This window comes from Dromiciops gliroides, chromosome 5, assembly GCF_019393635.1.
Source record: "Dromiciops gliroides isolate mDroGli1 chromosome 5, mDroGli1.pri, whole genome shotgun sequence".
Lineage (NCBI taxonomy): Eukaryota > Metazoa > Chordata > Mammalia > Microbiotheria > Microbiotheriidae > Dromiciops > Dromiciops gliroides.
Genome location: NC_057865.1, coordinates 164074136 through 164090602, shown reverse-complemented (window position 1 = coordinate 164090602; position 16467 = coordinate 164074136). Strand labels below are relative to the sequence as shown.

At 39.6% G+C, this 16467-nt stretch overlaps 1 protein-coding gene across 1 annotated transcript in view; it reads right to left on the bottom strand.

Moving 5' to 3' along the window:
• Window positions 1-5167: 5167 nt before the first annotated feature.
• The window catches only part of FRMD4A (FERM domain containing 4A), a 313453-nt gene continuing 302153 nt past the window's right edge, over window positions 5168-16467 (bottom strand). Inside the window, exons 23-24 of the mRNA XM_043967592.1 lie at window positions 15268-15364; window positions 5168-6947 (exon numbers count right to left, since the gene is read on the bottom strand). Of these exons, the coding sequence (XP_043823527.1) occupies window positions 6845-6947; window positions 15268-15364 (200 nt within the window). The 3' untranslated portion in view covers window positions 5168-6844. The remainder of the gene's footprint in view (window positions 6948-15267; window positions 15365-16467) is intronic.

The following is a 16467-nucleotide window of genomic DNA, read 5'->3' as shown; positions in this document are numbered from 1 at the left end:
GGGGCCTGTGGGCATCTGCCAAATCCCATTATTTTCTCACACTACCCATTCAGAAGGGAAGCAATATGATATCAAGAGAGGTCATGCAAAACATATTTCTATATTAGCTATACTGCAAAAACCAAAACCAAAACAATAAACAAAAAATAAAGCAAGAGAAATAAAGAGAAAAAGACTGCTTCAGTCTGAATTCCGAATTCATGGGTTCCTTTGGAATTGTCTTGGATCATTATCTTGAGCAGGGTAGCTAAGTCTTTTACAGTTGATCATTAAAGTATTGCTGTTACTATGTACAATGTTCTCCTGGTTCTGCTCACTTCAATTTGCATGGATTCATATAAGTTCTCCCAGGTTTTTCTGAAACCGTCTTGCTCCTCATTTCTTTTATCACAATAGTATCCCTTCACAATCATATACCACAATTTGTTCAGTCATTCTCCAACTTGATGGGGCATCTCTTCAATGGCCAATTCTTTGATATCACAAAATGAGGTGCTACAAATAAGTCCTTTTCCCTTTGCTTTGATCTCTTTGGGATACAGACCTAGTCGTGGTATTCACAGTTTGATTGCCCTTTGGATGTGGCTCTAAATTGTTTTCTAAAATGGTTGGACCAGTTCACAGTTCCACCAACAATGAATTCGTGTCCCTCTTTTTCCACACTTCCCCTCCAGCATTTGTCCTTTTCCTTTTCTATGTTGGCTAATCTCGTGAATGTGAGGTGGTATCTGAGTTATTTTAATTTACATTTCTCTGATCAGTAATGATTTAGAGCATTTTTTTCATGTGACTTTGATTTCTTCTTCTGAAAACTACCTGTTTATATATTTTGACCATTTATTTATCCACTGGGGAATGGCTCTTATTTTAGTAAATTTGGCTCGATTCCATATATGTTTGAGAAATGAGACCTTTATCAGAGAAACTTGCTGCAAAATCCTGCCCCCCCACCCCAGTTTCCTGCTTTTCTTATAATTTTGGCTATATTGTATTTGTTTGTGTAAAACATTTTTAATTTCATGTAATTAAAATTATCCTATTTTTTATCCCATGATCTTTTTTGGTCATAAACTCTTCCCTTATCCCTAGATCTGATGGGTATTTTTTCCATAGTCCCTTAATTTACTTATGATATCACCCTTTACATCTAAACCATTTTACCCATTTTGATAGGGTCATAACTAGAAATGATTTCTTTAAACTAGGGCAGATTTAGTTAAAACTGTTGTGGGGCATGGATTCTGGTAGTACAGCGGACAGTGCAGCCATAAATGCAGTTTTGCTGGAGTGCCCTGTCCTTTGGATAGTCTGCCCCCAGCCCTTCACAAGGTTTGATGGGCAAGAGTCTTATGAGAGTGTAATGATTGGAATGACGCCACCTGCTGGAGACTTACTGTAGAAAAGTTCCGCCATGAAAGGAAGGTCTTTGAGGGCAAGAACATGCGTCTTTTCTTTGGCGTCAGGAAGTGACGTTTGCTAGTGGGAGGAAGAAGGAAGAGCTGGGCGCTCTGACTCGTGCTCTTTCCCTTGGACTCTGGTGGAGAGCGGAGCTAGAAATGTGCTCTCCCTTTAATAGATAGATGAATGTAGGCCTTTTCTTCTCTCTTTACCAAATTCTTATTCTCCTTAATAAATGCTTAAAAATCTAACTCTTGCTAAAGCTTATAAATTATTGGTGACCACTCATTAGATATTTTAGACAGTTTAGCTAGAATTTTAGCCCTTAACAAGAGACACAGCATGGCAATAGCAGTGCTTATATACATACCACTCCTGTCCCCAGAGGTTGACACCCTGGAACAAAGTCCCATTTACTCCATGTTAATTATAGCTCTGTCTGTTGGCATCATTGGTTTCAGGCTCTATAATGATGATTAGTGTTTGCCTTTCTGTTCTGTACAGATTTACTGCTTGAATTTGTTACGCAGTGAATGAGGGTTTGACTTCATGTACCATTCCTGTACTCCGAGAGGGTAGAGGCTTAAATATGGGAAAGAAAAGGTCGGGTGGGTTGTTTTTTTCCATCCTTTAAATACTTTCTTTCTAGAAGAGACTAGGGATGGTGTGGTGGTGGCACAGGATAAATGATTTTGTGTTCCTCTTTCTGATTTCTCTTAGTTTGAGATTCTTTTGAGGGAACAAAGCGCATTAGCTGGGTCTCTAGAGGAGCTACACAATGTACCCTCCCCACTTGCTATTTTTTCTTGAATGGCACTGATAACTGAATATTAGCATTACAGAGAAAGAGGCTGCATGGAGCAAAGGATAGGGCATAGCCTCAGAACAAAGATCTGGAGTTTAATAGGCCTCTGACTCATACCAGTTGTGCTATCCTGGTCAAGTCACTTAAGATCCAGCTATCGTCTCTATGCTGAATGATTCTCAGATCCCTGTATCCAGTCCTGCTCTCTCTATCTCTGGAAACTTGGACTGAACCCCTGGGCTCCCTGGCTTTGATAGGTGAACTTTCATAACACCTTTCTTGTATGTCTTTGCCACCCACATAGCCAGCGCCTGGTGTGGGTTCTCACCCCTATCCCTTGGACTATTGCAGTGGCCTGGTGGTTGGTCTCCCTGCCTCAGGCCTCTCTCCACATTCCATCCCACCCTTTGTTTAGCTTCCAAATGATCTCCTAAAGCACAGGTCTAACCCGGGATCCCCCTACCACCCTTGCCAACCTCTCCAGTAACAACCTACAGGAATAAAAAGAAAATGTTATGTTTGGCATTTAAAGGCCTTCACAAGCCGGCCACTTCCTAGTTTTCCAGTCTTCATATACTTTCCTCCCCTTTAAGCACTCTATAGACTAGTCCCTTTCCAGACTGTGCATTGGTGCTAGCTCTCTTCCCTATATGTGGAATGTGCCATCCTCTCCCTTCTAGCTCTTAGGTTCTCTGGCTTCCTTTAAAACTTGGCTCCTATTGCATCTTCTGCAGGAGGTATTCCCCACCTACCCCCCTTTCCTGCTAGTACTGTCCCTATGACGTTACTTTCCATTGACATTGTATAGATCATATAGGCACATAGTTAATTGCTTGTTTTCTCTTATTAGAATGTGTGCTTCTTGACTTGAGAGCAGGGAATGTTTTAGCCTTCCTTTATATACCAAGTGCTTAGCGTACTGCTTGCCACTAATATTTCATTATATTTTTTAAAGCAAATAGAGTTGTGTAGCAAGTGCTTAATAAATGCTGCTTAACTGATTGGCACCTAGATGCAGAGCAGGTGCCAGTTCCCATTAATAGGGGGAGTATTCTCATTTGGGAGTTCCTTATACAAAGGAAACCACCGGTTCAATCCATATCCTCTGTGTCTCCCCCAAAGAGAAACCCAAAGCCTATCTTATCTGTAGATGTGATGCTGAAAATGAACCTAAGGAAAGCACAGAGATGAGTGATGCCTCTTGCTAGACTGGTATGAACTATGCAAATGTGTCAGAGTGTCTAAGGCAGGAACACGCCAAACCTTGACAAGCAATCAGCAATCATTTCACTTTGAAAATGCTTTAATAAGTGTTGACAACACTGTTTTGCAAAATGTAAAGGTACTATACAAATTCTTAATACAAAAAGAATAAATTAAAAGCAGATTTTTCTTTTTAAATTCTGCAACTTTTTCTACAACATACATCTTTTTAAATTGATTACAGTCAAACAGAATCCAGTAAAATCATTTTACATGCTCTACAGTCAGTTTCAGGAGCAACCTAATCTTCCCCCCATTATTTAAACTAGAATCCATTTTACACAACTTGTAATAAAACTATTGACATTAATGTATATGTAAAACTTTACACCTAGTTAACTAAGCAGTAACTGGTCATCTGATAGCACCTGGATGGAGTTTGCTATGTTTTGAACTAAACTAATACTGAATGAAAACAAATTGGATTTTTTTTCTTTAACATTTTCAACACTCAACTGCATATAATAGACTTTTAAAAAATCAACCTGCCTCACAATGTAGTCTGGTGTATCTGTCAACACCAGTTTTCTGGCTAAACAGGAAATTTCATACATGTATCCAAAGAATGCAATAGTGGCTTTAGATCAGACCAGGGGCTTAATATTTCATTTTATTTTTTAAAACAAATATGGTTGTATAAGAAGTCTGCAAGTGCTTGTATACAATAGTTATAATGTATCCCATCGTAAGATGTTTAAACATGTTATCTCAAATCACTAACATTTTATGTACATTTGTATTAATTGAATGCAGCTAAACAGTAAAACCTGTTTTACTTAATCTCCTGTCTCTACTCCCAGACTGGCATGAAATTTGCCTGGTAATCCCCTTCCTTGTCTCTCTTCCCTTCCTTCCTCCAAAAAAAATCCCAAATCAGTTTTTAGGAATAAATTTTTCCTCTCATCCCTTTTGTGGCAACACAACTGGACTAAAGCCCATCTTCATTTTTGATTCTTGATAACCACTTTAGAGTCTACAGTTTAGACTAACAGCTGTATAAAAGTAGTATATATAGTCATCATCTCCTTGGTCTCCCTGTCTTCTTCTTAGTCTTTTGTCCCTTAGTGCCTCATTCTCAACCACTTCCATATAAAATATCGGTTCAGCCTGATTTTAACCCTGCATAATTTTTAGGGGGGGATAAAGCCTAAACAATCTAATAATAGTTAATGAATCAGGACAAGGAAGAAAAATTAAAACATTCATAAAATAAACTTACTTAACAGGTAGACAAAAATATTTGGTAATATAAAAACTGACCAGCATTTCCATTGAACTGCAGATCTCCAAACAGTCTATAAATATGAATTCTTTTCTGCCAACTGATTTTCCTGATCTCATCAAGGAGATGAGAGGGAAATGACACAGACGTTACATTACACAAGTGTTTGAGGAATTGCCCAGACTCTCATCTCCCCTCCCAGGCCTAGGTTCTGACTTTTCTCCTCACTGCCCCACTAGACTTACTGCCTGAGCTATAATAAATGTTCCATGATAAATTGTTTTCTTTCTGGTTTTAGTATTTTGGTTCTTACCCTTCTGGTCTGGTAGAGTCTATTGTTATTCTTGGATCTCACACACACATAAACAAAGGATTATCCATTTTTTAAAAATTTCTTTTTTTTTTTTCAAGTTTTATTCTAAAGCTAACTTCAGTTTTGCTTTCCACAAAATACTCCCAATCCCATTCCCCTCCCACCCCACTACCCACCCCCACCCCCCTGGCTGTTGAATGCCTTTCCAATAGAAACTCATTATCTGCACAGAACAAGTGGAAAAACGTCTCCTGCTCCCTCACCTTCCCAACCCCACTTGTGGCAATTTACCCAGCCCAGCACCGCTGTGGAAACCTTGTTTGTGCCGGCTTAAATAACCCAGTGGAGATTGTGCACTTGTTCAGTAATATAAAAGTACTTTTGAGGCCTTTGAAGATTGATGGCTTTCTAGACAGGTAAAAAGCATTGCTCATAATACATGTAAACTTGCAGCCCCTTTAAATCCCCTTCTTTTTTTTTTTCCCCTTCATCCATTCTGGGCATCTACAGACAAATCTATGCATCAAGGTTATTTTTGGTGGTGGTGTCCCTTGGGGAGGTGATTTTTCAAAAACAAACTCTGCCATGCCTGCTGCCTAGTAGACAGACACCCTTCTGAAAATCTTACAACTTAAGAGCATAGTTGTATTCTTTAAATAAGCAACACATTAAGTAACTAACTGGGTGCTGAGAGCTTTAAGATCTAAGCCCTTTGCTACACAAGTGCTAAACAAACATGAAAGGACCTACAATGATTAAATGCTAATGTAGCTTTACCACTTGGATGGATCACAATGTGCTTTTAACCCTTGGTTTCCCACAAAAAATGAAACACCTCATGCATAAAAGAGGATGTGATTTTATGGGTTGTTTCCATGATAGACTGCTTGACCACAACCATGAACAGAAAGCAACTACCTGTCTTGTACCCTGCTTGTTCAGCCAGGATGAACAGTACTTGAAGCTCCTCTGCTACCCCCCCTCCCCACATATTTTCCCATCTGTCCACATTACTTAGGACTGTAGGTCAGTAATGCTTTCCAAGACTCTAGTCTCTTTGTCCTCCATCACACTGGCTTGGTTTTCCAGGTGTTATGCTGAAGAGGGGGTAGAGGTTAAGGGAGGCAGGCAGAGAGGGACTCTCACTTCTCGGAGTGACTGACAACGTGAAAGGAGCTTATAAAAGCAGAATGCCCTCCATCTCTTGGCCTTTCTTTTTTGTTGGTTTGTTATTTTTGTTTTAATCTTTGGCAGCGTAGAACTGATTGTGATCCTCTGATGCAGCTCTGAAGGGACGGGCTTCATTTTTCATTCCCCCCAAACTAGTGTGTTAAAAACAATACTTCAGGTGTAGACTGTGACTGTCCCCCATCAGACGTCCTCTTCTGGAAGTGCTTGGTTGGCCTAGAGATGGCAGGACGGACACTTTCTTTCCGGGTCACAGAAGAGTCATGCTGCCCTTATTTCTATCTCTTGGATTGTCCCTCTGTCAACCCCTCCTCCCCCCCAAACATCCTTTAGTGACATGGACCTCGATGCCAACTCTTGATTGTCCCTGGCCTGGGGGAATCCGTGGCTGGAGGGCTGGAGGCAGCCACCAGGGATGCTTCTAAGGATTTGCATTTGACTCTCTGTGGGCAAGAGAGCCATAGAACACACAGTGGGACCGGAACCTTCCAAAATGTCTCCTCAGTCAGGTTTTGAGGGTGAGGGGATGAGGAGAGGGGAGGAAAAAAGTGCTAAGAGCTGAAGCTGGTGCAGGGTGACCGTGCGTCTGGGTAAGGCAAATGAGAGGCAGTGAGGTGATCTCAGAATGGCATTGAGAGATTGAGGCCCAGCTCATTCACACCAGAGTCCCGGGCTTGGCTTTGTCCTGTCCATACCACTGGACATCAGCTAGTTCTGGATAGAGGGGAGAATCCAGGAAACAGCTGTCATTGTAACTCCTGCGAAGAAACCCCAGAGGAGAAGCTGTTAGAAATGGCGGGCAGTCCTTACAGTCTCTGCTCATTTGAACCTGATGACACTATTAAGCACGTGCACACTCTCCTCTAGCTGTTCATTATCATTTCATTTGTTGGGTTTTGCTTCTCATAAACTATACTTCGTATTCCCTGAAGCACTGTCCAGGAGAGTTAATGTAGCAGAGTGGAATCAGGGGATCTGGGGTTCAGATCTCAGCTTTCTGACTTCACCAAGTCATTCCATTAGAGGCTGGCCTCTAATGTCACTTCCAGCTCTAAACTGCAATTGCTATAAACACATCATTGTACGTATGAATGGTATTTGATACTGTTGATTGAAATAATTACAAAATAAAACCTTCCTATAAAAAGTCATAGGGTATGAAGGCATAAGATAAAATTTCAGGGAAGTAGAAGAGTCACAGCTTACACTTATCCACAGAAATACTTGAGTGACTTTCTCTAAAGGATCATTAAAAACGTATCAGTTTAGTGGACCTTCTGGTCAAGCAGAACCTTTTAAAATGTATAGATTTTGTTATATGAAGAAAATGCTTGTATCAATTTGGGGTTATGTTTAGAGGTTGGCATTTTAAAAGGTAACTACACCCTTGTTTTTCAGATGGAGGTCCCCAGTAAGACAGTGGGATATTTCTCATATACTGACAAGAGGGATCTAACGCCTTTGTGAGAGAACTGTCTTTATATCTTGAAGAACCTGTTAGCTTCTCCAGTGCAATACCAGGCAAACCAGTCTGCACTGGTAGTATCTCATGCTTCTAACCTAGATCTTTCAAGGCAAGATAAGGCAACCACTTCTTTCTCCATTTTGTTAACTATAATGATGGGCTGAAATTCAACTAATCCAGAATATGGTTAGTGTATGTCAGTATTATTACTCCGAGGATCATCAAATTTAGAGGTAGAAGGCATCTGAGAGGTCACGTAACTTCTACTCCAATCCTTTCCTGTAATGAGCAGCCTCCAGGACAGACTACGTCAAAGAGTTACATAGGTCCTGTAGGTTCCCTTTCTTTAAGCTTCCACACGTGGTAACTGCTAATCTAATGGGGAAATGTTGGCATTTAATTTTAGCATTCATTTCCTATATTAGCATTTGTGTAACCAGTGACTTCATAGTCACTGATTAACAGCTTTCCCCCTCCTTTTATCTATTAATGTATCTTCACTGACTGGGGGTGGGGATCTTAAATTTTGTTTCCTTGTGGCAGATGACATTTTTGGTCATAAAGGATAGTATCACTTATTAGAAACACCATGGAGGCTATAAACTTGTCAATATGTTTCCCTGCCTACCCTTATATCCCCGTCACCCATCATTAAGGAAGTTCAAAGGGAAACAAGACCAAAGGCCATCTTAGTAATAAACAGTCTTCATGAATCCATTTAAGGCCAAGAACATCTAGAAATAATATTTTCCTGTTTGATTTGCTGACCTCTCTAGGAACTAGCTGGTGAGTGAGGGAGCTCTGGGTTTTGTAAATGTTTCCTGTCTAGGCTTTTACATAAAAGTCCCTAAGAGTCAAGGAAATTCATAGCCTTGGGCAAGAATACACATGGATTCTAATGGGAGTCATGTGGCTCCCTTGAAATGCCTAAGAGTTAGCTAGTCCCGCTTAAATGTGGCTTCCAAAGCAAGATGCAATAAAGGCCTTTCATTCTGAGACTGGCCACAGATGTTGCTATCATGAGGGAGTAAACGATAGACACTATTATACCCACCCAGCTTCCTCTGCCCTAGCTGAGCTGACATTTTCACTGGGGCCCAGGGTGTTTGAAACATTCTTAAAGGAAAAGGAAGTTGGGTGTTTTTAAGATTCCTCCAAATTTATCTTGGGTGTTTGGGTTCTGACATCTCTTTATTTTGGGATAGGAGCAAAATGAATGTGAGTAGGGGAGGTTTTAGGGTACAGAAGAACCCTCTAAGGAGCCTAAAATGTTTGAAAAATATTTTCTTTTAGAAATATTTTCCAGTGTCTTGTTACCTTGTGTCTAATATTAAGTTCTATATATTGTTAACCTGGAAATTAAGGAAACAATCAATATAGGAGAAATACGGCTTTTAATCCCGGCAGAGGAACTATAGCTCCTGATATTGCAAAGCAAGAAGCTAGGACTATCCAAAGATGAGAACTAAGGGCTGGGTTTTTAAGGGGTAACAGAACAAAAGGGAACTACATGTAAATGAACCTTTAACAAAAGAAACCATAGAACTGCTCCTGAGTTAAGTATAGAAGGTATTTAACTCTAAATAGAAACTACTTAATGTAGGTGGATCCTTTTACATAATAACATAAAGTCCAAGGAGTAAGGTGGGGAATCATTGGGAAGGGATAGTTTGCTTGGGGGAAGGTGGGGGTGGTCCATAAGTGTCTGGAACTGACAAAGATTGGTTAGCCCCAGGCAATTCATTTGCCTGGGAAGGGGGACTGGGTGGGGAATCAGTCAGTTCTCAGTAAATTTGTAGTTATCAATATTGCTATAGTGTTTTGTGAGAACTATTGTTAAATGGCATGAATGACATGCAAATTTGTGATACTTGCAAACTAGATTGGATCTCTTCCTCCTCTGCATAACCTCAAAACTTTGTTCTTGTTGTGGTAACTATTTAGTTCTGATGACATTCTACTTGGTACAGTATTGTTTTGTGTGGCTGTCTTATTTTCCCTGCTAAATTGCAAGTTACTTGTGGACAGGGAGTATATCTTATACATCTTTATGGCTCTCATTGCACTGAGTATAATGATTTGAAAGCATTCAATACGTTTTCTGAATAGAATAATTCTGGTTTTATTTATAATGCATCATGGTTCAAAGGAGACTCAAAGTACTTTTGACAGTATTAGTCAAAAAATCTTACTGAGGGCTTTTAAGAGTGCAAAACACACTCTAAAGGATGAAGCTTAATTGCATTAAACTTTACAGTGTTAGATTTAAACTCACTTCCTCCAATTCTTGGACGTAATTTACTCTAACTGTAGCTATAGTCCCTTTTGTGGATCACAGTGCCTCCTTGTGGATGAGCAATTAATTCTTCTTTGACTAGACTGGGAATCAGGAATTCCCAAGGATGGAAGTAGCCTTGAGATATCAAGGCCCTCTACCCCATAACCTGAAGCATCTCAGGGAGTACCAGTTGTGACTAGTTTAATTTTCAATTTCTTTTTCTTAAGTTTTTGTAGAAAATAGCGAAAAATGGAGCTACAAGAAAAATCTTATTCATTTCACCCCTAGAAGGTCAACAAAGAGTATTTTATACTGGATTACCACAGTTAGTATAATATATGGCTTTGAAAGCCAGGAATGTGGCTTAAACCATGTCTGCATCTTGTAAGTTTGTAGATTCATTAGTATAGAGACATACTGCTGGTGGCAAAGCAGAGTTCTTGGAATCATATTCTGCATGAATCTACTGGACAAATATAGTACGTGTGTACCATGATACCAAATATGTACAGGTATAGAGATGTGTTGTGCTTTAAGTGGATGAAACTTACGATATGAATTATTATTGGGATAATTGTTCACTTTATGAAGGATTTAGACTGGATTCTCTTTAGGAAATTTAAGTTACAGGGAATCCTTGTTATATGAAGATAATTGATACAGGAAAAAATGACAATTTTATTTAGGGAATCTACTTTAAATGGGTACCAACATTTCATAGTAAAGAGTAAAAAAGAGGTTGTATTGGAATTGTATCTTAAAAATAACACTAAAAATATGAACATGTGCTTATTTTTAAAATTTAGGTTGTAATTGCAAACAAGGACTAATTCTTAGAATGAAGAAAAATGAATCAAGTGATTTAAAAAAATATTTTTTGTGCATGACTACCTATTTTGTTGGGTTTCTTTCTGTTCCAATCCCCTAAAGTGTTTCTCAAGGTTCAAGAAATTCTACAGTCAACACAAGTGTGTGTGTGCGTGCGCGCGCACATGTGTGCATGCAGAGGATTGTGCTCAACTCCTTTCTGTATTTTCCTATCTACTATGTTCCCATCTATTCTCTCTCTTTTTTAAATTTTAATGTAAGTTATTTTTATTTTGTAGAAGAAATACCTTCAAAGAATACAAATGACAGAATCTTAGCAGACCATGACAAAAAAAACAACAGAGATGAATACTGATTATAACTTATTAGCACAACAGAAGAATATTCATTTCAATGGTTAGCTTCATGAGCAGTTAATGATTGTAGGCACAGGAACCCATCTATTCTCTAATGGCTTCAACAATCACTTCTATTTGGGAGGTAACTCTAGTTCCAAATTCACAACTGACTACTAAGCAGTTCTATTTGGATATCAAACTGGTATTTCAAATTTGGCCTATCCAAAACCGAACTTCTCTTTTCCCCTAAGCAAGAGGTAGTTCTTTTTAACTTCCTTCTTGCTGTTAATTGTATTACCAACCTCCCAGTAAACTTAAAGTTTTGATTCTTCCCTCTTCTTTCCTCTTTACACTTAATTAGTAGCCAAATTCTGTTTATTCCTCCTTCCAAATGTCTCTCACAGAATCCTTTCCATCCCTTATTTTCTTACACTATTGTTATTTTAATAGCCTTTAGATTTACAAAATCTTCAGTGGTTCTCACTGTTTCCCAAAGCCATTGAGGATATCATATTCAATGTATCATGTACACAAAATACTTAGTGGATAGAGATTTGACTTTGAAGCCAAAAAGATGCTGGTTCATATCCAACCTCTAACACACATCTGTATGACCAAGTAACTTAACTATTCTGTGCTCAAAGATACATTCTCAGACTGTAATTTGTAGAGAAAGAGCTGACCTACATTGGTAGAGGGGGTTTCCTCACCTAGAGTTTTCCTATTCCAATGAAATCATAGGTCTGGTCCCTATACCTATTCTTAAGTTTGTCTTTGAAACTTCAGCTTCCCTTTGCCTAGAAGGCCTTCTTCTGTCTTAGCCTGCTGAAATCCAAACAATCTCTCAAATACCAGCTTCTCTGTGAAATTTTCCCTAATGTCCCAGTGGGAAGGGATGCTTCTTTCTTCTGAACTCAGATGGTATTTTGTACTCTTCTTTTAGTACTTAATGTATATTATTGTCTTATCAGTAATTTAATCTGGACAGTTATTTCTGGACAGATGCTTCCTATTAAATTTTAAGGCCCAACAGGATGAGGAACATAAGGTCATAAAATCTTTGTATGTGGCATAAAATATTGTACACAAAATGCCCACAAGTAAATAATTTTCTTTTATGAATGAATAGTATCTTGTGCTAGCTCTTGTATTACTGTTACAAGTTTGATTCTTGCATTGTTAATTAACTTTTTCTATGGAAATTTCTTGTTCTGCTCCACCCCATCCTCACCCATCTCCCTCATCCCTCACTGGATTTCCTGAAGTCTGGACTGCAAGTGCTCAAGAATCACTGATTATACATTTTTGTATACTAGCTTGTAGCATCATTCCTTATCTTATATACAATAATAATAATATTATTGTAGGTATCTAACAAATACTTGTTGATTAAATTAATTTCTGACTAATTTTTTAAAACTCACCTTTTTTTCAGAGTCAAATTAGGGGGTGGCTATATCTTACATATAAATAGCACAGACTACTCTTTATGGCTTTTTGTCCTACATTGTGGGGAAAAAAATAGCTTAGGACTGTAGAATTGGGAACATAATTATACCTGATGTATATAGACAGTTATCCATGTATCTAGAAACAGGACACAGTCATAATAGCTTCCATACCATTCAAATGTTTCCTTTTAGCTGTTACGGTATGATAAAGACAAACACATCTGTATCATATCTGCGAACATAAACTACAGGGAACTGTGAAAAGGGTTTGAAGAACAAAAGATTCCCTTACTATACCTCTATTCATCAGTACTTTGGTGAGTTGGAGACTCAGACTCATCCATAGTGGGTGAGTTTTCTGTTGCTTCTCTGAACAAAGGAAAGCAAGGAAGAAAGAGCAAAGAAGAAGTAATGTTAAAGAAAAGAAGTGACATAGACATTGTTAAGAGCTTATGAATACAGTAGGAAGAATAATTGGTGGATCGTCTTTGCATTTCAGAATGTTAGTGACATAGAATCCAGTAGTTTATACAAATTTTCAAACTGTCTCATTCAGAATAACCAACTTTTTAGTATAGCAGGCAGACTAATGGTATTTACCCACAGTTCCCTCATTATTACTTTTTCCCTTTTTTTCCAGCACCATCACTGTGCTCTATAATTTCTGGTTGTTATTTATCACAACCTAAATAAGGCATCAGACTAACCAAAAATTAGCCTTTTGTTTCTGGGTTCACTGAGGAGTTCTTAGTGGAAATGTTTTTCTCAAGGAGGATAAGGGGAGATATTCAAGAATTCCTAATGTGTCATTTAAACACTTATATGTGTGTATGTATATACATACATGCATATGCACATGCATAATCTCTCTGTATATGCATGCCTATCTGTCCTTGGCATTGGATTTCATCAGAAAAGTCTGTGCAGTTCAGAGAGATGTTTTAGGATATGAATCATCACATCAAAATCGTATAAGTTAGAGGCATAGCTGAAGTGAGGATTGTTTGCATCAGTGTCTCTGATAACTTTATGCAGTTATCCCTTTTTAATCTAGTAGAACCAGTACCTAATCAATCCTCTGACTTCCTGATTAATCTGTGTGTACCTTAAGCCTCCTCCTGTAAGGAGTGGAATAGGTCAAGTCCAGTGCTTTAAAGAGCCAGCCTTCATGGTCTATGTCAGAGCCTCCGGGAGCTCAGAGGTAACTGCTGTCTAAGAGACAGACCAAGAAATCAAAATGGCCATGGCAATGTTATTGGTCATATCCATTGGTTCTCTGAATTCAATTCAACTAAACCTTTGTGAAGTACTTCTCAGTGCTAGAGACGCAACCATGAAATAGTCAATAGAGAGCCAAACTCAGAATCAAGAGGAGCCAATTTTAGGATGCCTCTGATAGATGTAGATTTTGTGATCCTGGGCAAGTCATCTAACTTCTCAGGGTCCCATGCACCTTTCTAAGTCTACAAGTTTAAGGACAGATGGTGATCTGTATTATTAAAGCAAATTCCCTCACCAGGAGTTCCCTGTACATATGAAGTCACAGGTCTGATTAAAAAAAACAAAAATGTGCTAAGTACTGAACCTTCAAAAAGTTTCTAAAAGGCAGATGAAATGGGGACATGCAATTATAGGCTTCTAAACTTCCTTCTAACCAAAGTTATGTATAATAACTGGCCTTAACTATAACTTTGCAGGCCAAAGAATGTTAGCGAAACTTGACTGCACTCCCTCTAAGCCAATAGGTCAGTCAATCACCAAGCATTTATAGGTATCCTATTGATTCTGTTGATTCAGCAAGGGAAAAATGGAAGATCATTACCAGAGAGCTTCTTCTTTTGCACAGCCAACTAGAAAGCAAGGCAGCTGTAAGAATTAGAGCTCTGTAAGCCTGTTGTCAACAGTTGTTGGTAGTACTACCCAGCCCCTCTGGGATGTATTTCAGGCACAACTCCATCAAACAAAAAGGCATGATGGAAGAGGAGAATGCGGGCCCAGACCTTCTGTGGGCTATGACTTTAAAGTCATTCAAGGGCCTACATTTTTGGACTCTCACTTAGAAGAAGCTGCCATCATCACCACAGAGTCCTAACAACTCCATCGCCTCAAGGGTAGTAGATGGGGCAAGGCAGAGCGAAGTACCTTGCCTGCCAGTCATGTCATCAAAAAGATAGATGGAGTGCTTAAGGCAGGGGAGGTCTTTAGATGTTTGGTGCAAAAACAAATGTACTCGGGGCAGCTAGGTGGCACAGTGGATAGAGCACTGGCCCTGGAGTCAGGAGGACCTGAGTTCAAATGTGGCCTCAGACACTTAACATTTACTAGCTGTGTGACCTTGGGCAAGTCACTTAACCCCAATTGCCTCAGCAACAAAAAACAAAACAAAAACAAATGTACTCAACTAGAACCAAGGGGAATGGATTAGACTAAACAAGAAGGTGCTTAGGAAGCAGATGGCTAATAGGAATGTGGGGGCAGGCAATGGCACTTGATGGTATTTCCTTTCATAGCAAGAAGTGTTCTGTGTAAATATACAAGTTATCCTCTTTCCTCTCTCTTTTTTAATGCTAAAGTCTACCTTTTGCCCAGGACTCCCCCATTCTCTTGTTATCTCTCCCCACTTTGGAGGGCTACTGTTCACCACTTCACCTAAGGCTCATTGGTTATCTCTCCATAGGACAGACACAGAAGAGGCGGAGGGACCCAGATGGCACTCACCCAGATTGCCAGGTTAGGATGTGGTGTGGACTGCTTGGGGGAGTAGCTCCAATTTCACTGGAAGGTGTTGAGCTTCTCTGGCTGTGAGGTAAGGCAGCTACGCAGGAATCCAGAAAAGGTGAGAAAGAAAATGAGAATCAGAACCAGGCACTAGACAGATAAAGAAGCTGAACAACAGAAATGCGGCTGGCCACTTCCAATGGGTCCTGCCACTAGCTCATCCACCTTTACTGACGCAGCAGACTAGCAAGAGCTCTCTGCCTCTTTCTTGAGCCTCTTGTCCTAATACCTTGCATCATTTAGCCCTGAGGACCTGCTTCGGGAGGGGACCTGGGAAGCAGCTGAGGGGCCTGAGGTGAGGCCTTTCCATGATAGCAGAACCCCGAGGTTCCGTGCTTCTTTAAGAGATGGCTAATACAAGAAAGACTGTCGCCTATCACTACAGACCCCTCACAACACAGCCCTTTTTTTTTCCTGTGCGCCCAGCATGGGGTTTAAAAAACATCTGCATTACTTTATGAATAGAAGCCTTAATGAAGAGGCTTGTGGACCTTGTTCTCTTCACCAATTTGGGCTTATGAATTGCTACCTGCCATATTGCAAAGGTGATAAGAGCTTTAAAATTGGCCCATTTGAGTCCAAATGATGGAAACTCATTCTTTGGAGCAAAGAGCAGTGTAGAAACCCAGTAGAGAAAAACATGGCTGATAAGTTCATTGACCTGTTCCCCCCTCAGTCAACCTAGTTGTCTGCTTTGGCTGTGGGTAAGAAATGAGTTGATTCAAGCATGGCTTAAAGGAAGCAAGTCCACCCAGAAATGAATATCCCAGGCCTCCTAGACAGGTCCTTTAGCCAGATGTGCTTCTAGGGCAGAGAGGGGCAATTTGACCAGCTGTTCAAATTGGAAAGGGCTACCCCCAAAAGGAGTGATGTCTCTGTCCTGGATTAGGAAACATTTTAGACCAGATAACCTCAACAACCCCTTCCAACTCTATAACAGTCTGAAATCCTTTGATCCATGGAGCCCCTCGGAAAATGGTAATTGGTAAAAAAAAAAAAAAATTGGACCTTGGGGATTCACTAAACTAGTATACATAGGGGTATTTATAAGTAAAGCCACCTTAAAAGTTAGGTCCCTTCAGTACACTGGAAACTAAGCCTGTTTTGGTGATACCAAGACGGTTATAAACCTCAGAGAAT